The 22,668-nt window shown below is 62.4% G+C and overlaps 1 protein-coding gene across 2 annotated transcripts; it reads left to right on the top strand.

Moving 5' to 3' along the window:
* Nucleotides 1-512: 512 nt before the first annotated feature.
* On the top strand, nucleotides 513-16,787 carry TSC22D3 (TSC22 domain family member 3). 2 transcript variants are annotated; one of them, XM_058847430.1, is made up of 3 exons: nucleotides 513-972; nucleotides 14,921-14,972; nucleotides 15,532-16,787. In XM_058847430.1, the coding sequence occupies exons 1-3, from the start codon at nucleotides 650-652 to the stop codon at nucleotides 15,775-15,777; spliced, it is 621 nt and encodes a 206-aa protein (XP_058703413.1). In that variant the 5' UTR covers nucleotides 513-649; the 3' UTR covers nucleotides 15,778-16,787. The 2 variants fall into 2 exon arrangements, with proteins under 2 accessions (XP_058703413.1, XP_058703414.1); XM_058847431.1 differs by lacking the exon at nucleotides 513-972 and adding an exon at nucleotides 14,467-14,725.
* Nucleotides 16,788-22,668: the final 5,881 nt, after the last annotated feature.

Below are 22,668 nucleotides of genomic sequence, written 5' to 3'. Positions count from 1 at the left end.
TTTTCCCTCTTTCCTGCCCCGTCTCCGGAGCCACGCGGGCTGCCCGCGCCAGTTTCACGGAGTGATGCCGCAGGAAGCTCCAGCCCCCTGAGCCCCCACGCCACCCCCGGACAGCACAGGGCGGGGCGAGGGTCCCCACCGGGAAGGAGGCACCGTAGCTCTTTGTCACTCCACGTCACAATTCGCCAACTTCTCCCGGACCCAAGCGCGGTGTGGGCGCGCTGCCGGGGAACGGCGGAGCGGGGTGGGGGAGCGGCGAGGAGAGGGGCCGGGCTGGGGCGGAGTGGGGAGGAGAGGAGCGGAGCAGAGGCAGGATGCTCGGGGCTGGGGCGGAGCGGGGAGGAGAGGAGCGGAGCAGAGGCAGGATGCTCGGGGCTGGGGCGGAGCGGGGAGGAGAGGAGCGGAGCAGAGGCAGGATGCTCGGAGCCGGGGCGGGGCCGGGGAGGGGCCGGGGCAGAGCGGGGCTGGGCCGGGGCCGGGGCCGGGGCCGGGGCGGGCGGAACGGGAGCGGGGCGGGCGGAACGGGAGCGGGGCGGGCGGGGGCCGCTCGCGGCGCTCGGCACCGGGCGCGTCCTGCAGCCGCTCGCCCTCCGCGGCCCCGGGAGCGGCCCCGGCGGCGCCGCCGTGGCCGGGCGCGGGGACACCCGGGATGTCCTCGTCGCCCGCGGAGGAGTGCCGGTCGCCCGTGGGGCTGGACTGCTGCAGCTGCTGCCTGGACCTGGCCAACCGGAGCGGGCTGGAGGAGGGGGCCGGGGGCGAGAACAACAACCCGGGCAGCCCCACCGTGAGCAGCTTCCGGCAGCTGCGGGAGCAGCTGGTCCGACAGAACCTCAACACCGACAAGCTGAGCTCCATCATGCGCCAGGACTCGCTGGAGCCCGTCGTGCGGGACCCCTGCTACCTCTTCAATCAGGGCATCTGCAACAGGAACATCGACCAGACCCTGCTCTCCATCCTCCTCCTCTTCCACAGGTGGGTGTCACCGCCGGGAGCCTGCGAGCTGCCGGGGCCGGGTGCCCCGGGACAGCGGACTCGGAGCTGGCAGCGATGTGGGGCTGGCAAGAGAGGAGAACTTGTGTGACCTCGGGGCTGGGGGGTGTCAGCGGCGGTGGGATCTGGGTGGGGAGAGGCCGTGTCTGGCACGGATTCCGTACGTGGTGCCAGCCCATGCCTGGGTGCGGGTCCCGGTGGCTCCGCTCCACCATGTCCGCCGTGCCCGTCTCGGGGTGCCCTGTGTCTGCCGGGCAGTGACAACAGCCCCCAGCTGTGTGTCTTGGCCGCTGGACCCTGTGCTCGTCTCCCTGGCTACCTCTGTCCACACAGACAGTGCCCGCAGGGGCATGGATAGTGTCCAGCGACGGACGGGCATCGGCCCCATCCTGCGTGGAGAGCGCAGCAGGTTCCTTGGGAAGCAGCTGTGCTACCTCGAAAGCCATCTTGAGCGTCATTTAAGAGCATGGGTAGGGAGCCCGAGAGTCCCAGTGCCAGCTCCTGCCCTTTCTGCAGCCCCCCAGGCCCTCCCGGAGTGGACACAGGCTTGGCCCGGAGCGGTATTTGCCGTCCCCGGGAAGCGGCTCTGCCCTGCCCGAGCTGCTCTGGGCAGGCTCCCTGTGCCCCCACAGCCGAACGTCCCGGGGGCTGCTCCCATCCCTTCCCCGGCCGAATGGGGAGGCAGGACCGGGGGTCTTCCCTGCTCCCTCCTCCAGCAGTGAGGACAGAGGAGCCTGCACAGGAGGTCCCAGGGGCACCGCTGTGCAGGCTCCCCAGCCCTGACCAGGTGAGCCCCAGAGGCGAGCAGTGGACAGAGCTGTCTCAGGTCCTGCACCGGCGCTGTGTGGGGCTGGCTCTGGTGACAGAGGGAGCCGGTGACACCCTGTGGGGGAGCAGCCTGTTCGGGGCTAGCAGGTCAGGGTCTCCCAGTCCCAGTAGTGCCGCAGGTGCCCGAGGCCGCCGGGTGGGACGCACGCAGCGGCCGGAGGGACCCGTGGCCCATCGGGGGCAGATGCCCGGCAGGCAGCGGCTGTGGGGCTGGCGTTCCGAGCCCCCTGGCCGTGCCCTCCGCAGGTGCCGTGGGCGCTGGGGCCGGGTGGGCTCACACGTGGCTGCCCCACGCGGGAGAGCCGCCCCCTCGCCAGCAGCGCCTGACGCCGGGAGGCTGTGCTGGGAGGGAGCCGCTCCTCCTGCGCTTACATAACGCCGAGCTGCCGCTCAGGTGGGCAGGGAGGAGCTGGGACAGCCGCCAAGGCGCCCGTACCTGGCCCGAACGGGGAGCAGTGAACCTGCCCGGCTGAGAAGGAACAGGAGCGAGAGGTTCCCCTCCTCCCTGGGAGGCTGCAGCACTGCGGGTGAAGGGGGAAGCGAGACGCTGTCCCCAGCACGGGCTGCCAGGGCTGGGGTCAGGGCCAAGCACCCGGGCTGCTCGCTGGGGCAGTCGGTGACAGTGCCTGTGGGCCAGAGGACACTGACACGGGCACAGCGGGCTGCTTTCGAGCTCACCCCTGCTGGAGCAGGACCTGTGGTGCTTCTGCTGAGGTAGGGAGTGAGCAGAGATGCCAGGGGGCAAGGATTTCTCCCTGTCAGTGTCCCTTGCATTCCTTGCTGCCTGTCTTCCATGCCCCGTGGTGTCCCAAGAGGCTCTGCACATTGAGTTTGTGACGGGCTGTGCTCTGGTGTGGTGCAAAGCTCTGTCCCTCTGTCACACCCAGTGTCCAGGCACCTTGGTCTGGAGGCTGCCTGGGTGATCCCCCGTCACCCCTAGGTGGCACAGCATGGCCCCAGGCACTGGAGCCAGGTGCGCCCACACCTGTGTTTGCAGTTGTTTTGCTGCAGCCTGAACTTTCTCCTTCTGGGGAATGAGCCAACACATCCAAGAGGAGATAGCATACACAGAGGAGGACTGTGGGTGCCAGAGGAACACCCCGATAACATGCCTGATAAGGGCATCCTGCTGCTGGCACCTGGGAACCCAAACCATTTGGTGCCCATTGTTTTGGCTGCTGTGCTCCTACAGCAACACAGGAGGAGGGGAAGGTTTTGTGGATATACATCCTCAGGTGCGGCTGACATCCAGGACAGCATGGGATCCCCAAGATGCTGAACCCAGAGCTGAGGCTGGCTCTGAGGCTGGATGGAGACAGCTCAGGGTCAGATCAGTGCTTCTCAGCCAGCACACATTTCAGCATGTCCAGCCTGTCTCTGGGGGGCCTCTCTGGCTGGCTGGTCCCTGCCAGGCTCTCCACACCCTTTGCTCACAGCAGGGATGTTGTTAGGGATGCACAAGGAACGCAAGCTCTGGACCAGTTGCCTCCTGCCTGATGCTCCTGCAGAAAGCCCTGCTGTTCTAGGAGTACACAGGATCCTGTGCATGTCCTCACACACAGCATCACAAACTGCTCTCCAAGGAGGTCTCAGCAGGGCCAAGGCACCAATCCCACGTGGAAGCACCAGGTGTAGGGAGGACAGCTGCCCCCATCCTGGCTGTGCACACCTTCTCCCCGCAGGTGCCAATGAAGTGAGCAGAAAGGTCTTTGCCATCCCTCTGCTGGGGGCTGGGGGATGAGCTGGGGGGAGCCAGTGGTGTGGGAGGAGATCTGCAGGGTGGCAGCGCTTGTGCCAGCCATGATCCAAGCGGGACCTGCCTGGGACTGCGTGGGGAGAGGAGGCACACACCAGCCTGCTTGCCCACATCAGCCAGCCACACCAGTGCTCTGCCCAGCCTCTCCTGAGCCACACCTGGAAACCTGTGCCAATCCTGCTCCAGGCTCTGCACTGCCAGATCGGCTGCAGGCACTGCCAGACCTGCTGCTCCATCCAACAGCACGGCAGTGACCCATCCTTTGGTCTGAGCTGTGAAGGGAGCCAAGGACCACTTTCTTCCAGGCCTGGGCAAGCCACGGGAGTCACAGGGAGGCAGGGAAGCTCTGTGTGAGCGGCTGGGGGAAGCATGAATTTGGGCAAAGCAGGGCAGCACTGCCTTTCCCTCTGTAAGGTCAGGCCAGCAAGCAGGAGCTGCCAGGGCAGCAGTACCAGGGTGGCATTTGTGTCACAACACCACTTGTTCCCGTCTGTCGGGTGTCACTTTGCAGCAGCAATGCAGGAGGAGAGGAGCCAGGGCATAAAGGGCATGCTGGGGTGGCAGGGCCAGGGTGAGCATTCCAGCTGGTCGAGTGGGCTGGAGCAACAAGAACACATTGATGGGGAGAGGGGCCATGAGCGAGCATGAGAGAGGTGTGGGTGTGAGACTGAGCTGTCCTGCTCTCCTTCTTCTGGCCCTGGGACAGCTCTGCCATGGAGGGGGACAGGAGGGTCCCCCTGCCCTCCAGAACCATGCACCAGGGCTTTCTTTGCTTTGCTCCCACAAGACAGAGCTGCACATGGCCCAGCCTGTGGTCTGCAGTGTTGGTTGCAAGCCCTGCACACCACCGAGGTGCTGGGGGGATTTGTTTCTGTGGCAGGAGTGGCTTTGTACCGCTGGGAGGGGCTGACCTTGGCGTACCCAAATCCTCCCACCCTCGGGAAGATGTCAGGCAGGCTCAGCCTGCTGGGGTCTCCATCACAGGCATCCCAACACCTCGGCACCCCCAGCCCCTGACCCAGCAGGCTGGGAGCCCGTGACCCAGCAGGCTGGGAGCCCGTGTCCCAGCAGCCCAGGCTCACAGGGGCTCTGCCACAGTGCACTGGGTTGGCATGGCTGGGCAGGGCTGGCAGCAGCACGGGCCACACCATGCCTGCCCCTGCAAGACCCAGCTCCCTCCAGAAGGATATTCCCAACGTTCTCTGAAGCACAGGAGGGTCCTGCTCAGCCCCTCCAGCCCCTTGGGAGGGAACCATTTGCCCCTGACCACAAGGCTGTGGCCAAGGGGGCTGGCACAGCTGAACCAGTCTGGTGATGCCAACGTCAGCTTCTCAGGAGCCTGTCATCTTGGTTCTCTGGGGATTCTCCAGCACTGCCCATCTGCTAGGGCAGGCACTTGGCTCTGCACAAGCAGAAGTAGGTGTCCCAAGGTCAGGCAGGGGTGACAGCATGGCCCTATGGGGAAAAGGCTGGCCAGGATATTTTCTGGCTTTGAAGTGTAAAGATGAAGAAGATGTTGGAGCTGAAGGAGGCTGCAGGGGTCTGCCCTGATCCCAGCGCATTGTCCCTTCCCAGTGAGACATGGCCTGATCCTGGATGGTCTCTGCTGGGACCCAACACCACCTCCTTGGCCACTGCCCACCACAAAAAGGGTTGAAGCTGCCTTTGTACTTTGGGGGAGCACCGGGACCTGCAAGGGATCAAAGGGCTTGGAAAGGCTTGGGATAAGTGTTGTCAGAGCCTGGCAGCTGTGTGTGTGCCCAGGGGATGTGACCATGCACGGGTCTGTGCGCCTTTTGTGGACTGCCAAGGCCAGTGAGGCTGCGGGTGGATCCTGCCCTTGGGAAGGACCGAGACCCTCTTGGCAGAGGGTAGAGAATCACAGAACCCATTAGGTTGGAAAAGATTTCTGAGATCATCACCTGCAATTTTACCCCAGGATGAGTGTTGGGAGAAGAGGGCTGGAGAGGCAAGAGAGGCTACAACCCATCCCAATGCTTTGCAAATGAGCTCTGAGTTATATTTATCCAGGTGCTGCACATGGCTGGCTTTGGGACAGGAGATCATCCTCTGTCTGTGTGCTGAGTTATATATATATATACATATATATATCTGTTTGAGGGGGCTTTTGCTGCAGAACAACTCTGGTGGCAGAGGAGAAACTCTGGGCCCTCAGACTCCAGGATCAGGGTGGGATCCAGTCCTTGCCACCCCCACCTGCAATTCCCTGAGGATGGCAGCCCTGTCCAGATTGGCAGAAGGTGGCAGATACCATGGAGAAGGACAAGACATTTCCATGTCCCTAAGTGAGACCATCACAGTGATATGCCTGTGAAGAGGAGCAGGACTGCTCCGGGTGGTTTGGAGGCAGGGCATGGTCTCAGCTTGTCCCCAGGGTTTGGCACAAGCAAGGTGAGGGCTGGCTGCTGAGCTCGGGCACGCAGAGAGCCACGGCAGCAGCACAGGTACACATCCTGCCAGCAACCGATTGTCTTTCACATTGTTATTGTTCTGAAATGTCAGTGACGGCAGGGTTTCTGCGAAGGTCCCTGATTTGAAATGCCCGGGATTCCTTGCAAAGGCCAAGTGGGGTATTAATAACCACCTCAGCTGAAGCTGTGCCGCCCTGCGTGTCCTTGCCTGACCTGCTGCGGGTGCTGGCTCATGCCAGCCGAGCTCTGCTCCTCCAGCCCTGAGCGGCTCTGCTCTCACAGCCCCACCGGCTCCGGCTGTCCCTCGGATGTCGTGGGGCTGCTGGGGCTGTGCTGGGGCTCTGCTGGGGCTCTGCTGGGGCTCTGCTGGGGCTCCTGGGGCTGTGCTGGGTCTGCTGGGGCTGTGCTGGGGCTCCAGGGCCTGTGCTGGGGCTGTGCTGGGGTTCCAGGGGCTGTGCTGGGGCTGTGCTGGGGCTGTACTGGGGCTCCTGGGGCTCCTGGGGCTGTGCTGGGGCTGTACTGGGGCTCTGCTGGGGCTGCTGGGGCTCCTGGGGCTGTGCTGGGGCTGTGCTGGGTCTGTGCTGGGGCTGTGCTGGGGCTGTGCTGGAGCTCCTGGGGCTGCTGGGGCTCCTGGGGCTGTGCTGGGGTGCTGCTGGGGCTGTGCTGGGGCTCCTGGGGCTGCTGGGGCTGTGCTGGGGCTGTGCTAGAGCTCCTGGGGCTGCTGGGGCTCCTGGGGCTGTGCTGGGGCTGTGCTAGAGCTCCTGGGGCTGCTGGGGCTCCTGGGGCTGTGCTGGGGCTCTCCCCAAGCGCTGGGCCAGGCAGGAGAGCAGCAGGCTGCAGCACCTGTGGAAGGGGCCAGTGAAGGGTTTGAGGGCTCCCAGAAACAGGGCTTATTCTGGGCTGGAAGAGCAGATTTGGGTAGCGTGGGGTGCGCTGCACAGCTCTCACAGCTCCCCTGCCTCCGTCCTCATTACATAACGAGCTGCCTCCCAATTAACGAGCGGGCACTCCCGCACGCCGCAGGGCAGCAGCTGCCAGCGCCCAGCAGGGCTCCAGAGCTCCTGCTCCTGCCTGAAAAGGGGCCTGGGATTGTTTTTGGAGGATGCCAGAGGCCCTCCTTTGGGGTTTCTCTCTGGGGCTGGGGAGGCAGGAGCCAGGCTGGCAGCCCCCCGTGGGTGCAAGGGCACCTCGTAGCCCTCGTGCTGCCAGAGGTCCCTTCAGTGTTGCCACCACCTCTGCCCTATCCCCACTCCCCCAAAAATGGGCCAGAAAAGGGCAGCCAGGATCTGGGGCTCATGCAGCTGAGGCTGTGCAGGATAACACGGTCAGGCAAGGAGCAAGGAGAGCTCTGGAGTTCAGAGCCATGGCTGGCAGGAGCGCCAGGGCAGGGCACGGGTAACCAGGACATGATAACACCCAGTTCAGTGACAGGACTCCAGCCACGGCCTGTGGGTGTGAAACACTCTGCTCTGCAGACAGATCTGTGGATTAAAGCTCAGCCAAGGGTTCAGCCTGCCATCCTCCCTGGAGCTGGGCATTCCTGCTCCGTGGGAGCAGGTAGCGTGGTGGGGGTCAGCTGCACTGCCTCAACAGCCGGCACGATGCTCAGAGAAAGCTGCAGGGTTTTCACTGGGCTGTGCCATAGCTGGCACTCTCACCTCAGTGTTTGGCAGCTGTGGGACCCTTTGTGGGGAGCAGTGAGGGGCAAGGGTGCCCCACAGCCCCTGGCAGGGCACCCACTGGGACTCCCACAATGGGATGGCAGCAGCATGGGGCTGGTGTTGACAAACACGAGCAAGGTGGGATGTTTGGCCTCCTGATCCAGGGCTCTCCAATGAGCTCTTTTTCCTCTTCCTCTCCTATGCCAGCATGCCCGGGGAAGCCGTGACTCTGGGGGCTTCCGACACGGTGAGAAGGGCTTGTCTGGAACTGGGTCCTCTCTGACCTCCCCTTCTCACACTGCTGCTGCTGGGGCACAGGAGGAAGAAGAGGGTCTGGTGACAGTTAAAGAAAAATTGCAGCTCTCAGCAGGCTGGCTCGAGGGTGTGCACTCGCATGCTAGAAAAAACCAGAACTGGGAGTACAGCCAAGTACCTTTATCGGAGGAAGCAGTCAGCCCCACAGCTGGACACAGGAGCCTACCAGGGCTCCCTCCACCACCCCACAGCCTGACAGGTTGGAGGAGTCTCTGCAGCACAATCCCTGCCTTCATGCCTGCTGCCTGGTGGAGCAGGTCACCTGTGTCCCCTGCCCATGGCCAAAGAGCCCACTCTGTCTCCACTGGGCATGAAGGGAAGGAGGACATGTTCCCTGTCAGCCTTGCCAAGGGAAGGTTCCCCTCAGGCCTTCCCTCCCTGAAACCGTCCCTGGGCTTCCCCAGCGTGGAGGGGCCACCACTTCTGTGTGAGCCACACATGACTCTGGTGTCCCCTGGCTTGGGACTGGGACCAAGCAGGCAGGGGGTGCATCCCTACCCAGGCACATCCAGGTGTGCCCAGGAGTGGTTTCTCGCTGTTCTGGAGCAGCACGTGCCCTGGGTTGGGGGATTTATGACCCCTCCAAGGCTGTGATGGGCATGACCTGGGTCCCCTTGTCACGGGGCTCCTGGTTCCATGGGGCTTCTGCACGTCCCACACGTCCTGGAAGGCAGCAGCCGAGCTGGGGGTAGTGCCAGGCCTCAGGGAGCAGCTCAGCCAGGGGATCTCCAGGAGGAAACCAAGATCTGGACAGTTGGCGTGTCCTGGCAGTGCTCGGCCCACAGCCCTGGGGATGGGCACAAGGGCCCCACACCGGTGACACAGGGTGCTGTTCAGGACCCTGGGATTGGCATGGCAGATGACTCGGCTGCCTGTTTGCCTGGGGGCAAACCTTTCCCAGAACCAGGATAGAGGTGCTGGACACGACCTGGAGCTCCTCAGCCCTGTCCCACACCCAGCCCTTCCTGCCACAGGCTCCCACAGGCCCCAGCCATCACCCGTGTCCCCAGCCACACTTCCCTCTGCTCCTGCAGGGCATGTCCAGTGCTGGCATTCCCAGTCCCTTGGCTTATGCCACCACAATTGCAGGATTTTGGGCTGTGACAGGCAGAGTTTTCTTAGCTGTGTGTTTGCAAGCAGTAGCTTTTCCTCTCTCACTCTGCTCTGACCCTTGGAGCAGGAGATCTGACTCTGCAGAGCAGCCTGGGCAGCCTTGGCTCTGCGCCTTTCCCAGTTTGCTCTCCAGTGTCTCTGGGGCCAGGCTATAAACATTTCCCACGCCTCAGACCCTCTGAAGGGCCTTCCTCCCATTGAGCTGAGTCCTTGGGAGAGAGCAAGCCAGGAAAACTGCCACGGAGCCATGAGCACAGGCTGGAGTAGGGGGAGAGCCAAGTCTGGGGAGCCAGGGCTGCTCCTGAAGCCCCGAGCACCCCTCCACCGGCTCCATCGGCCGCTACCGGGACAGGAGCATCCTTTGGTGGGTGGCACTGCAGGGCCTGGAGCAGCTCCAGCACACAGGGCACGGTACAAAGGCACATCTTGTCCCCGGGGCTGTGGGGAGAGGGCACATCCCCAGAGCCACAGCACTGTGCAGGTGTGGGATGCAGGCAGCGAGCGATAATCCCCTCTTGCCCCTTGCTCCAGTCTGGCAGAGCCCTGTGCTGCTGCACAACTCCAAGTCCCATTGCTGAGGAGGGGGTTGTCACCTATTGTCACCTGGCTGGCATCTTCTGGGCCGAGGCACAGGCTGTGTGAGGGCTGAGGGGCTGCCAGCAGCTTTGGGGTGTCCTGCAGGGCCGCTGCTGGGCTGATATCATCACTGGCTGCTGTCACCACCTCTCCTCACTGCTCGATGACAACCGCGGGTGCTTTTTTTTCCCCCGAGAGCACAACAATTAGTGTCACAATTACCCTGTATTGCGGCTGCTGTCACTGTTACCAAAATAACCACAGGCACGAGCCGGGCCCGGCCTGATGAGCCTCCTGTCACTGTGTGTGTGCTCAGGAGTGGCTGTGCTGCTGTCCCAGGGTGCAGATCACACCATGGACCCGGCCTGATGAGCCTCCTGTCACTGTGTGTGGACACAGGAGCGGATGTGCTGCTGTCCCAGGGTGCAGATCACACCACAGGCCCTGCTCCAGGCACTCGGTGCTGGAGGGTAACAGAGTCTGTGACGCCCTGCTCTTTAGGAAGCACAAGCTTGTGTGCTGCCCACCCTGCTCTGCTTGGAGGAGCAGGAGTGGGTGGTGGGAGAGGAGGCGGCTGCCAGCGGCCTGGCAAGGCCAGGTATGGTAGGAAAGGGCCCCCCACACCTTGGGGAGCAGCTGGAGCCCTGTGTAGGGCCCTGCTGCTGTGGGGGCATTGGGGCAGCTCAGAGGGGCTCCTGGGCAGAGCTGGCACGAAGCAGGATCCAGCAGGGCTGTGGGGGTGCCAGCAGGGCTGCAGGTGACACCGAGGGCTCTGCAGGTGACACCGAGGGCTCTGCAGGTGGCACCGAGGGCTCTGCAGGGCTCGCAGAGTGCCCTGTGCTGTGCTGCTGGCTCAGGTGTGCAGTCAGGGCAGCGCACACTGTCAGTCAGGGCAGTACACACTGTCAGTCAGGGCAGCGCACACTGTCAGTCAGGGCAGTACACACTGTCAGTCAGGGCAGCGCTCCTGCCTCTGCGTGGAGCAGCGTCTGTTTGGGACGCAGAGCACGTGTCACGGGGGCATTCGGGTCGGAAAAGACCCTCGAGATCGTGGGCTCCGGGTGATGCCCGAGCGTGCTGGCACATGTGTGCGAGCAGTAGGCCCCGGTGTGCCCACGCGTGCCCGTGGGCTGCAGACGCGTGCAGGGCGCGTGGGCGGGCGCCGTGTGCGCCCATGGGTGCGGGCAGGAGCCGCCTGCAGGGCTGCGAGCTGTGCCGAGCTTGGGGGGCTGCGAGGGGCTGCAGCCCCTGCCCGGCTTCACCTGCCCTGGCCAGCGGCTGCGTAGGGATCTCTCATTTACTGAGCGCCAGGAAAGAAACTTCTGCTTCTCCATCCCTGCAGGGCATCCCTTGCTGGGGCCTCTCGAAGGCTGACAGCGTCCTGCCCTGCCTGAGTGAGGAGCCCATGCCCCAAGCGGTGATGTGGGCAGGGCTGGGTGGAGAGACCCAGGAGGACTGCAGGGAAATCAGTGACTTACTCCGGTTTATTTTTGCAATAGTCCCAGCTCCATGGGAAAAATATTGGAGGTGGCAGAGCTGAAGCATTTTCCAGCTTCACTCCAGTAGCTGCAGAAGTATTTGGGTTTTTTCCTTGGTGCCTGAATGCTGCATCAGAAAGGTACCAGGTGGGGACCAGGAACCAGGACAAGGACCACCAGCCAAGCTCTGGCTTGCCGGTTCTGGAGCCCTTGGTCCCTGCCACTGATGATTGAGAGCTTCCTTTGGGAAGGAGGCTGCGCCAGCACTGGGGGGGACATGCCACAGGAGGTGGGAAAACAGGCACAGCTGCCAGGGCTGGGGGCAGACTGGGGTCTGCCCATCCCATCTCCCTGCTGCTGTCACCTCTCTGCAGAAGACAGGAGGTGGCACAACCGTAGGAGAAAATGCTCTCCCCATCTCTCCTGTCTTCTCCACAGTGAAACCAGCATGCTTCATGAGCTGCAGTGGCAAACTCAGCCAAGGGACCCCTGGTGTGGGTGGTCTGGACTTGTCCCAGCAAGGGGACAAAGCTGTGTCCCAGGGGCCGCCACCAAGCCCACCACCAGCCACTCTGGGGACAAGCGCACACAGAGGCCTTTCATCTCCCCAGGGAGGGGGGCACCCGCACAGCTTGGGATGGCACACTGGCCATTGGTCTTGAAAGGGCCAATTGAGTACAGCTGAGGTCATCTCCCAGCATGTTTACCCTGTGGCTGGAGCCCCTGGATGCAGCCAGCACCCAGGCTGTCTCTGTCACTGTGAGCCGTGGGGACGCAGCCACAGGCAGAGCCGGCATCGCTGCTGGGAGCAGAGGGGCAGAGCTGGGTCACGGTGTGGCATGGCCTTCCAGCCGCCGTACTCCCCGAGCCTCTTCAGAAGGAGGGACTGGTGAGTAGGGCCTGCTGTGGGTCGGGGGGGGAGCACGGGCCAACCTCGGGGCTTGGGGGACAGATACCTGCCCACTCTGTGCAGTGCCAGCACCCTGCTCAGCCCCCACCCAGCAGCTCTGCATGGGCTGGAGTGGGGCTGACACAGGGGGATGTGCATAATCCTCCCCACAGCTTCCAGACGGGCCCACCAGGGAGAAGATGCTTTCTCACATCCCTGCATCAAACCCGCACATCCCAGGGCACCTACATATGCCCGGCTGCGGTTCACAGACAGCACAGCATCCTCGTCCTGCCCTGGGAGGGGGTTGTGGTTTGTGGAGAGCTGCCTGGCTAGGTCTGGCTCCCAGCAGAAGCTGTGCTGCACTGTGCCTCAGTTTCCATTTTGATGGGGAAATTCCACTCTGCTCCTCCTCCCCACTCAAGGAAGGGGCACAGCAGCACACCCACAAGTCAGGGTTCCTTGGCCTCTCCCAACAGCCAAGTGCCAGGCACATTTTGTACGCCCTGGCCCGGGACTGCTGCTCAGTGTCCTTTGCAGCATCCCTGGGGTGCACATGCCCTGCCGGCACTAACTCTTCCGTGGATGCTGTGCCGTGTGTGGGGTGCGCCATCCAGCATCAGCCTCGCCGTGCCTAGCAGGGGATGAGCCCCGGGGTCAGGGGCAGCAGGCAACCACTGAGCAAAGTTGATCCAGAGGGCGGAGATAAGTGGGCGCCCAGGGGCAGCGGGGTCAGCACCGGCTGGGCAGCGCCACCCCCGCCCCTGGGATGCTGCCGTCGTTTTAGGGGCCCTGCTCCCAGCCCTTGGGGCTGTGGAACGCCTCCGGAGCCTCCAGAGACTCCGCTCCTCCACACTCTCCAGAGCCTCCAGAGCCTCCCCAGCCTCCCCAGCCTCCACAGCCTCCCCAGCCTCCACAGCCTCCCCAGCCTCCACAGCCTCCACACCCTCCACAGCCTCCACACCCTCCACAGCCTCCAGAGCCTCCCCAGCCTCCCCAGCCTCTCCAGCCTCCACCCGCGCTCGCTCCGTGTGCGGAGCGGGGCCCGCAGTGCCGCCCGTGCCCGCGCGGGGGCGCCGTGCGCGGTTATGCAACGATGGGCGGGGCGCGCCCGGCCCCGGGGAGCGGCGCTGGACCCCCCCTTTGTTCGGGACCCCCCCTTTGTTCGGGACCCCCGCTTTGTTCGGGACCCCCCCTTTGTTCGGGACCTCCGCTTTGTTCTGGACCCCCCTTTGTTCGGGACCCCCCCTTTGTTCGGGACCCCGATTTGTTCTGGACCCCCCTCTGTTCGGGACCCCGCTTTGTTCGGGACCCCCGGAGCGCTCGGAGCCTCGGGGTGGCGGTGTTTAGTGCCCCCGAGTTTGTTCTGGACCCCAGATTTGCTCTGCCATCCCGCGGTTGTTGTTCTGCGCCCTGGGCGTGTTCTGTACCCTGAATTTGTTCTGCACCACAAGTTCATTCTTCTGCACCCTAGATTTCTCGTTCTGCACCTTGGGGTTGTTTTGCTCTGTATCCCGAGTTTTGTACCTCTGTTTTGTTCTGTATTTGGGGGCTGTTCTGCACTCCGGGGGTGTTGTTCTATACCCCGGGTTTCTTCTGCACTCCGCAGTTGTTGTTCTGCAACCTCGGGGCGTGTTCTGTACCCTGGGTTGGTTCTGCACCCCGGGTTTGCTTTGCACGCAGGTTTTAGTTTCCCCTCCTGGAGTTGTTTTTTTACGCCTGGGTTGTTTTTCCGCTCTCGTTTCTGTTGTTTGTCACTCGTGTTTCTGTTTGTTTTGCACCCTCGTTTCTGTTATGCACCCCGGTTTTTAGCAGCCCGTTTCTGTTTTTCATTCCCGTTTCTATTTTTCACCCGGGGGTCTATTTTGAATGCCCGTGGCTCCCCTTTCCCTCCTGCCTGCTGTGCACAGTCCTCGGGCCTCACTTGGCAGGACGGGCAGGCTGCACCTCCAAACGCAGCCTGGGCTCAGCCCTTCTCCCAGCAGGAGCGTGTGTCCCCGGGATGCTGAGCGGGGCTGGCTCCGCTGGGGCTGCCGGACGAGGGGCGTGGAGGAGGGTCCAGACTGGGGGGGACGCGGTGCTGAAGAGGGGGGTCCAGACTGGGGGGGACGCGGTGCTGAAGAGCGGGGTTCTCGTGCTCGGCGGCGCCGTGCTGTGCTTCAGCTGGAAGGGGCGGAGGGGCTGCACAGGGGGGCAGAACACGGGCTGAGTACCGGGGCAGTACCGGGGCAGAACACGGGCTGAGTACCGGGGCAGTACCGGGGCAGTACCAGGACAGTACCGGGGGGGCAGTACCGGGGGGGCAGTACACAGACTGAGTACCGGAGGCGGTACCGGGAGGCAGTACACAGGCTGAGTACCGGAGGCGGTACCGGGGGGGCAGTACACAGGCTGAGTACCGGAGGCGGTACCGGCACAGCCCCCGGCGCGGCGCTGCGGGCGGTCCCGGCCGCGTTCGCCCCTCCCGGCAGGGCGGGCACCGCCGATATAAAGCCGGGTTGCCTCGGGAGGCCCGCAGTGCGTTTCGCTCCGTCTGTGCGAGTGTGTGTTCCTGCGCCCACAGCCATGAGCACCGGCATGTACCAGTCCCCCATGGAGGTGGCTGTCTACCAGCTCCACAACTTCTCCATCTCCTTCTTCTCCTCCCTGCTCGGGGGGGATGTGGTCTCCGTGAAGCTCGATAACAGGTAGGGGCAGCCCCGGTGCTGAGGTGCGGGGGAAAAGCTGCTCCAGGAGCGAAGCACAAACGCGACCGGTGCCTGAATCCATCGGTTCCCTCGGGAGGGGCGCGCCCCGAGCGCTGGGGGGGAGGCGTCGCTGCACGGACCCCTGTGGAAGGGAGGCGTTCGGTGCTGACCCCCGGCCTTTCCGCTCTCTTCCAGCGCCTCCGGAGCCAGCGTGGTGGCCATCGACAACAAGATCGAGCAGGCGATGGTGAGCTGCAGCGCTGCCCCCTCTGCCCCGCACCTGCCCCGCCACCCGCGGCTGCCGTGCCCGGGGCTGGGCTCCCCGCTCCCGGGTGGCTGCTCTGCCCAGGGCCGGGGGTCCCTCGACCCGCGGGGGTCCCCACTCCCCACCCCGCTGCCAGGCAGAGCCGCTCTTTGTCTGCAACCGCCGCAAAGCTCATTGGCTCCAGCCCCTCCGCAGTGCGCAGGGAGCGAGAGCGGACATGGAGCCGGACTTTCGGGCTCTGGGCTTGCCCCAGCCGGGTCCCCTGGGCGCTCAGGAACTGCAGCCCCCACAAATCCCGGGGCAGGGGAGGAGGCTGGAGAGTGCTTCTGGATGCAGAGAGACCAGAGAGATGCCCCTTGAGGGAGTTGTGCTGGATGAGCACCAAACCCTGGGCCAGGGTTCCAAAGTTGGGGTGGGGAGGGATAGTCCTTGGGAAAAGCTTCTCCAGCATTTTGCACTTTCCCCAGCACTTGGGAATGGGAGGGAGCACCCCCCAGGGCATTACTCTCCATTGATAGGTCTCTTCCATGGCATTTTGCAGGATCTTGTGAAAAATCATCTGATGTATGCTGTGCGGGAGGAGGTGGAAGTCCTGAAAGAGCAAATCAAGGAACTGTTGGAGAAAAACTCCCAGCTGGAGCGTGAGAACAGCCTCCTGAAGACCCTGGCCAGCCCTGAGCAGCTGGAGAAGTTCCAGTCCCGGCTCCCAGCAGAGGTGCTGTGCCCTGAGGAGCAGAGCCCCGGGGTGGCTGCCCCGGCCCAGCGCTCCGGGGGCTCTGCGGTGTAAGGTGGCTCTGTCCTCGGGGTGGGCAGAGCCACAGAACTCTTTCTACTTAATCTCCTGCAAAATCGTTTCCGCCTTCATCTCACACGAAGGACTGCCAGACCCTGGCACTGAGCCGCACCCCTCGGGCAGCCCTGGCCAGCCCGCAGAGCCAGCGGCCGTCTCCTTCATGAGGATGCTCTTCTTCAAGGAAGACAGGGGCAGCTGACCCCCCCTCCCCACCCAACCACCCAGCAGGTGCCAGGAGGAGATCTGTGGAACCCCGGGCCCTGCTGCAGAGCGAGGCTGGGCAGGCTTTAGCACCATGCTGGTACCAGCGGTGGGAAGGAGCACACGCCAGGCCCCAGGCCGTGCTTGCACTCTGCAGGGGGGTGTCTCTTTCTGGCCAAGCCCGACATTGGAGGGAGACCGATGTTTAGTGAGCGAAGCAGATGTGTCCCACAAGCCACCCAGGAGCCTGCTGGAACCCAAGCCAGACTGAGCAGCACCAGGGCTGGCAGCCGCAGCGTAGACCGTGGCTGAACGCACAGCAGTGTGGGGATTACAAGGAGAAAAAGCTTGTTTTGTTAGTTTGGGCATCTTGTGTAGCCGTATCTATGTACAAACACGCGCACCAGAGGTGCCTCCGAGGCCGCGGGGTGCCCGCTCTGGCTCAGCCGTGCCCACCTGAGCAGCTGGGGCGTCGGAAGGCGGGCTGGAATGGTGAGCGCCCGTCAGTGGGCACACAGCTATTGCCAGTGGCACCAAGGAGGGGACAGACTCGCTCCTCTCTGGCATCCCACCTGACAGAACCATGCAGCAGCACTGGGAGGATCTGGACTGACCACTGGGCAGAGCCACAAGCCAGGCTGTGCTCTAACCCTCTGAGCTGGAGGAGCCAGCCCATGCTCTGGGCTCCCCTCTGTCCCTGGCCTTTCCCTGGGATGTGACGGGACATTGCTTTTGATGTCAGAAGCGGTGACACTGTTGTGTAAATCTAGATAGAAATGGCAATAAACTCTACTTTTTATATATACCTGCACTCCAAGCTGTGTCTGTGGCTGGGAAGAGAGGGGAGAGTGATGGCACTGGGGAAGAGGCTGGAAATTGCTGGAATGGGACTGGTGTGGATACTGGGCTGGTGCTGTTTCCCAACTGGGAAAAGCTGGCAGTTCCCCACCTTTGCAGGAGGGGATAGTTCCCCCTAGAAGGCCCTGGCTGAGCCAAGATGGGTTTTTGGAGATAGGAGCAGGTCGCCTCTTCCCAAGGGCTGGATGTGTGGTACGGAAAAGTGCTGTGAATCTGCAGGTCTCTGTCCCCTGTGTCACACCTGTGCAGGGCAGACTTGGCAGCACAAGCACAAAGGAAGCTCTTCTCAGGCTGTGTGGAGCTGTACCCTCAGCTCTGCTCTTCCTCTGGTACTTTTGTTCTTACAGCCATCATTGATATTTTTTGTTTTTCATTTTGGGCCATCTCAAAATATGATATAAGGATGGGTCATCTGGATTGAACAGTGCTGGACAGGGGTGGGGAATGCCCCAATCCTGTCCTAGGGCACAGCCAGCTTTTGATTCAACCCCAGGGGTATGTGAGGGAGAGAAAAAAAGCCCCAATTCCTCTATCCCTGGGGCTGCTGGTGGCTAATACAGGTTAAAACCTGGAGGTGTTTGTGCAGAGCCCCAGGCTGGCAGGACGTTTGAAGCAAGGTGCAGTATTGCCCCCCAGGGTTTCCTGTCGGGACAGAACTGCTGGGCCAGCCAGAGCCATCCTTGGGCCAGGGGAGCAGGCAGAGGCCACAGCTGTGCTGCAGCAGCCCAGCTCCACACAGTTTCATGTCTCTGCTGTGGTGAGGGCGGCTCAACCCCAGCCCTGTGTGAGTCACAGTGGAGCTGGGGGTGGTTGGTACCCTGGAAACGCCGGGTAAACAGCAAAACACAGGCCACAGGGGCTTGAAAACATTGTTGCATGCCTTTTTCATCTCTGTCCTGTCTGTCCCAACATGGTGACCCCACAGAAGCCTTGTGCAGGCAGCCCTGCAAGGGCTCTAGTGCAGGGGCACACACATGTGCATCTTGAGTACGTGTGTGGAGACTTTCCCTGTGTGTCTGATGATTTCTCGTGTGTGTGTGTGTGTAAACAGGTTCAGCCCCCCCTACCATGTACATCCCCTGCACACACAGGCACTGCAGCAGCCTGGGGGGACACACACCACGGTCCCCCAGTGCTGCCAGCCTCTCAGGGGGAGCTGTTCCACGGGGCAGCTGGATGCAGTTGTGCTTGCACTGGCCAGGTCACTGTGGTGGGTGTTGGGGTGCTGGGAAATGCTCTGGCCATCCTTCTGGCCCTTCTCAGCTGGGGAAGCTTTGGCCTGCAGCAATGAGCTCTGTTTGTTCTAATGGCACCCCTCAGTCCAGCTGTGTTCAAGGGGTGCCGTGATGGTGTTGGGAATCCTGTTTGCTGCCTCCACCCGTCCTCTGTCCCCTCCCCGCAGCCCTGGGGTTCCACACAGCACAGAGGCACTCGGGGACAGGCTGTGGCAAAACCCGCTGATTGCAGCCACCAGCCTCCAAGCACTCGCTGCAGAGCTCAGCCTTCCTCCCACGGGGAGGCAGAGCCTGTCCCTCCTGCAGCGTGGGGTGACAAAGTGCCAGCCAATGGCACCGGGCAGCCCTTGCAGAGCCCCCCGCTGCCCCGTGGGTTACGGCACCCCCGTGTCTCCTGGCCCCCCGTGTCTCGCAGCCCAGCCCCGGATCCACCCCACGGGCTCAGCTCAGGGCCAGGCGACAGAGAAGGGCAGGGGGTGTGTGGTGCTGCAGGGCTGGGAGGACACGTAGGTGCTGCAGCAGCCTGGGACGGGCTTTGGAGCAGCACAGCGAGGGCAGCAGGATTTGAGGGTCTGCCCAAGGGTCAGGATATAGGGGAGACACCCCCAGCCCTGCATGTTCTCACTCCTTCACCGGGTTCTCCTGGGGAGATTCCACTCCAGCCAGGCAGAAGGGCCTTATGCAACATCCCTCCCTGTGCCTCAAACACTCTGTGCCTCCCTGCTCCTCAAATCGAACACCACGTCCCAGCCCAGCCCAGCCCTGCGGGAGCCTTGCAGACAGATGCGTGCATGGGATTTTCCACACAGTCCCTGGTGCCCACGGATCCAGATCAGCCCAGCACAGCTGCCCAGGGCCAATTGCAGGCCTGGGGACCCTCTCAGGATGGGAAGCTGTGCTGCACAGTGGGGGCTCCCGCTGGAGAGTGGCACAAGCTGTGATGCCGGCCCTGAGCAAGCTGCAGCTGGGTGCCATGGGGCAGGGTGCATGGTGAGAGCAAGAAGCAGCCAGAGCCCACACAGGCAGCCAGGGTGCTGGGGCTCTGTGTGCAGCAGCCTCCCAGGCCTGCACTAGCACTCCATGAGCACTGGGACCCCCCATCTGGGACAGCTGGAGAGGGAGAGATGCAAGCGTGAGGATGCACCAGCAACAAGCCAAGCTTGCAGAGCCCATGCCCCAAGAACTCCTGCAGCAAGGGTGGGTGGGGTGTGCAGAGGGGGTGCACCAGAGCTGAGGGTCCTCATCTAGCCTGTCTCCTTCCCCGCAGCTCAGCCACCCTCCTGCTGTGCCTCAGTTTCCCCTCTGTTCCTGTCCCCTGGGAAGGGAGTTTCTCCAAGGCAGGGTCAGGCTGAGAGCCTAGCATGCCTCCAAGCAGTCCCAGCTGGGTGAGCGGTTTCTCCATGGCAGGGAGGCGCAGCCCCAGGCAGAGGGACGGGGGCTGTTCCCAGCACACGTGCATGCCAGTAGCTGCTGGCAGGGCTGCCCACCACAGGCACGCTGCAGCCGTGCCCTTTGCCATCTCTGTCAGCCCACGGGCACCTGTGGGGTACGGGCAGCACGTCCCAAAACGGCACAGGCAGTCCTTGTTGCTGTTGTGCCAGTGCCATGCCATCCTTACGTAACCAGGGAGCCAGCCCAGGCCTGTGCCTTCTGCTTAGGGCTGGGACAGGACCCAGCAGTGCCAGCCGCCAGCCCCCGCAGGGTTTTGGCCCTGTCACAGGTCACAGGGCTGTCCCCCTCCCAGGAACAGCACCAACCCCTGTCCCCCCACAGCCCCAGTGGGACGGGGACCCTCCAGAGCGAGCCCAGCCGGGCACCGAGGGCAGCGGCTGCCGGTGCCCAGGGCTCGGTGTCAGGGTGGGGGCCGGTTCTCGGGTGGGTACGCAGTGTTCCCAGCGGGCTGTGTCCCCGGCACCCTGCCCTGACAGCCACAGGCATTTGTTGGTATCAGGAAGTGAAACAAACAGCAGGCAGTAACCTGGCAGCGAGACCGCAGCCGCCTCAGTGTGCTCCACGCTCCTGCCGAGACCTCAGCACCGCCAGCTGCCCTTGGCACAGCACCTCTCCCTGCCCTCAGTACTGCTGCGGATGCCTGAGGAGAGCAGCTGGCTCATTCTCACAATCCTCAGGTATCCTTCCCGTGTCCTCCTGTGCTGCAGGATGAGTTTTCCCACTGGGAAAAATAATGCCATAGTTTGTGGTCTGTGGGCTGCAGCTGTGTCCCCAGCCTGGTCAAGTCCTGTGGGCCAGTTGCAATAGGACAAGGGGGACAGAGTTAGACTGGATACAGGAAAGTTTTTTACGATGAGGATGGTGAGGCCCTGGCACAGGGTGTCCAGAGAAGCTGTGGCTGCCCCTGGATCCCTGGCAGTAGCCAAGGCCAGGTTGGAGGGGTCTTGAGCAGCCTGAGATGGTGGAAGTTGTCCCTGCCCATGGCAGGAGGGTGGAATAGATGGCCTTTAGAGGTCTCTTCCAACGCAAACCCTTCTGGGATTCTATGATTCAATGAATCTTTGGTCTGGTTGGGTCCAGCTGTCCCTGCAGGTCCCTGCCTGTGTCACGGGGGTCTCATACTTCTGGGAGCCATGACATGCTGGCTGCCCTTTCATCCCCACCCAGCTGGAGAAAGGGTAGCCCAGTGAGGAGCCATCTGCCCACATTCTGCCATGGGTCAACACACAGGGAGCCACAGCTTTGCGCCCATGCTGAGGTGGCTTTGTGTGAAATCCTCTGGACAGACACTCCCCAGGGCTGGGACAGCTGTGGGACCTGCTGTGGCAAAAGGACTTCAGCTTTCCAGGTAGAAACAAGGCCAAACAGCCCCAAGGAGACAAGCTTAGGGGAGGAGAGACGAGGGAAGGGGATGGAGTACGGAGGATTGTGTTGGGGAAAGGCAGGAGATACTGTCGAATTACAGCACCAAAAACAAAAGTTGCTGAGGCAGCTGGAAAACAGGTGGGTCATGCAGGAGGGTGACAAGAGTGCAAAAGACACAAACAACCTGAGATGCCTCCTGCCTGTCCATGCCAGAGCCAGCACGACAGCTCTTAGGAGGTTAATGGGATCATTAGTGGCGATAAGGAGGCAGCTAAGCAGTAAAATGTTCCCGAGAAAGTGAACTTCCTCATTCCAGCCAAGAAAGGGAGATTGGTTCAGAGCAAACAGCACCAGGATAAACAACTCAATTAGAAACAGCAAGTTCTCGAACCCAGACAAACAACCCAGACCCGGAAGGTTTCATGTGGGAAGAGCCACGCTCAGAGCAAACACTTCCCCATGGGACTGCCACTTAATGAATGAGCACTTGGAGTTACAGAAGGTGCCAGGGATTAACTGGGATTTAGGGGCCTGGGGGACCTGGCCAATTTGCTTTAATTGATCATTAGAAACAGCATAATCCCCAGGAAAATCAGTGTGGGAAATCCGGGCGCCAGGCTTCAGACTTGGCTGGGACTTACAAGAGGACACGAGTCACGAAGGGGTTGCCTCCATTCCAGAAGGCTTTGCAAATGAGTGGCTTGTCTTGTAGCTGACCCTCTGGGGGCTGCCCATGGCCTGCCTCAGTCCCCAGCTGCCTGCCTGGTGCCCTGCCTGCAGAAGCAGCTGCCCACACTGCCTGGCTCCCAGACCAGAGGGCAGAACAGAGGGACAAGGGTTCACCTGCACCCAGGGCAAGGCTGACCTCTCCACCCTGTTCCTCCACATCCCACTGCCACTTGAGCCCAGGGCTGCCTGCAGGCTGTGCTGAGGCAGGGACAGGCAGCTGGTGATCTTGGTGTGGGTGACACTGCAGCCCTGTGCCAGGTTTACACCGTTTCCAGACACTGATATGGACATTTTTCCCCGAGCTCAGCACTCAGGTCTCCCTGCTATTTGAGGTCTCTCTGCCAGCCTTCCCAGCCCAGTCAATGATTACCGAGGATGGAGGTTACCCAAGAGCCACCAGGACAGTCAGAGAGCAGGAATGACATCCCCAGGCAAACACTGGCTGTGCTGGCCAGGGCAGGGTGCCAGCTCCCAACAACTTCAGCACAGCTTTTTGCTGACACAGCCAAGGTGCGTGGGGCCACCCCACTGCCAGCTGGTGGTCTGCTGGACAGACCAGAACCTCAGAAGGCCCCAACCTTGTCCCTGCCCCTGCACAATCAAGATCTCCTTGCCACTGTGGGTCTGCTCCCGCTGGAGACGCTGGCCCCCGCCACTGGAGGGGTCATGGGCCACTGCAGCGGAGAGCAGGGCTGGCAGGAGATCACTCTGTGTGTGCCACACACTGCTCAGGCGTGTTTGTTGTGTCTGAGCCCTGCTTTGCCCCAGGCTGGAACCCCAGCAGGACTAGGGCTCGGCTCCATGGCAGGAGATCTCCCAGCTCTGGGATCACAGGCTGGAGGGATTTTTTGGTCTTTGCTTTTTTGCTGTGGAGCTGGCATTTCAGAGAAGGGCACCTCAGGTGAAGGGCTCACTGCAGCAGGCACCAGGGGTACCCAGGGCTTGGAAGGGACAGCAAGAGCTGGGCTGCAAAAAGCCACTGCTCTCCTGGAGGATGGATGGGCTCTGTTTGCACTTGCACAGTGCAAAGCAGCACAACACTTCC

Source organism: Poecile atricapillus, chromosome 12, assembly GCF_030490865.1.
Source record: "Poecile atricapillus isolate bPoeAtr1 chromosome 12, bPoeAtr1.hap1, whole genome shotgun sequence".
NCBI classification, from domain to species: Eukaryota; Metazoa; Chordata; class Aves; order Passeriformes; family Paridae; genus Poecile; species Poecile atricapillus.
The sequence above is the reverse complement of the archived record's forward strand: the minus strand, read 5'-3'. Positions and strand labels throughout refer to the sequence as shown.

Excerpts from the sequence above, each read along its gene's own strand:
- TSC22D3 (XM_058847430.1), top strand. The coding sequence starts at position 650 with ATGTCCTCGTCGCCCGCGGAGGAGTGCCGGTCGCCCGTGGGGCTGGAC. Across the intron at positions 973-14,920 it reads ATCCTCCTCCTCTTCCACAG|CGCCTCCGGAGCCAGCGTGG; the intron begins GTGGGTGTCACC and ends GCTCTCTTCCAG. Across the intron at positions 14,973-15,531 it reads ACAAGATCGAGCAGGCGATG|GATCTTGTGAAAAATCATCT; the intron begins GTGAGCTGCAGC and ends GGCATTTTGCAG.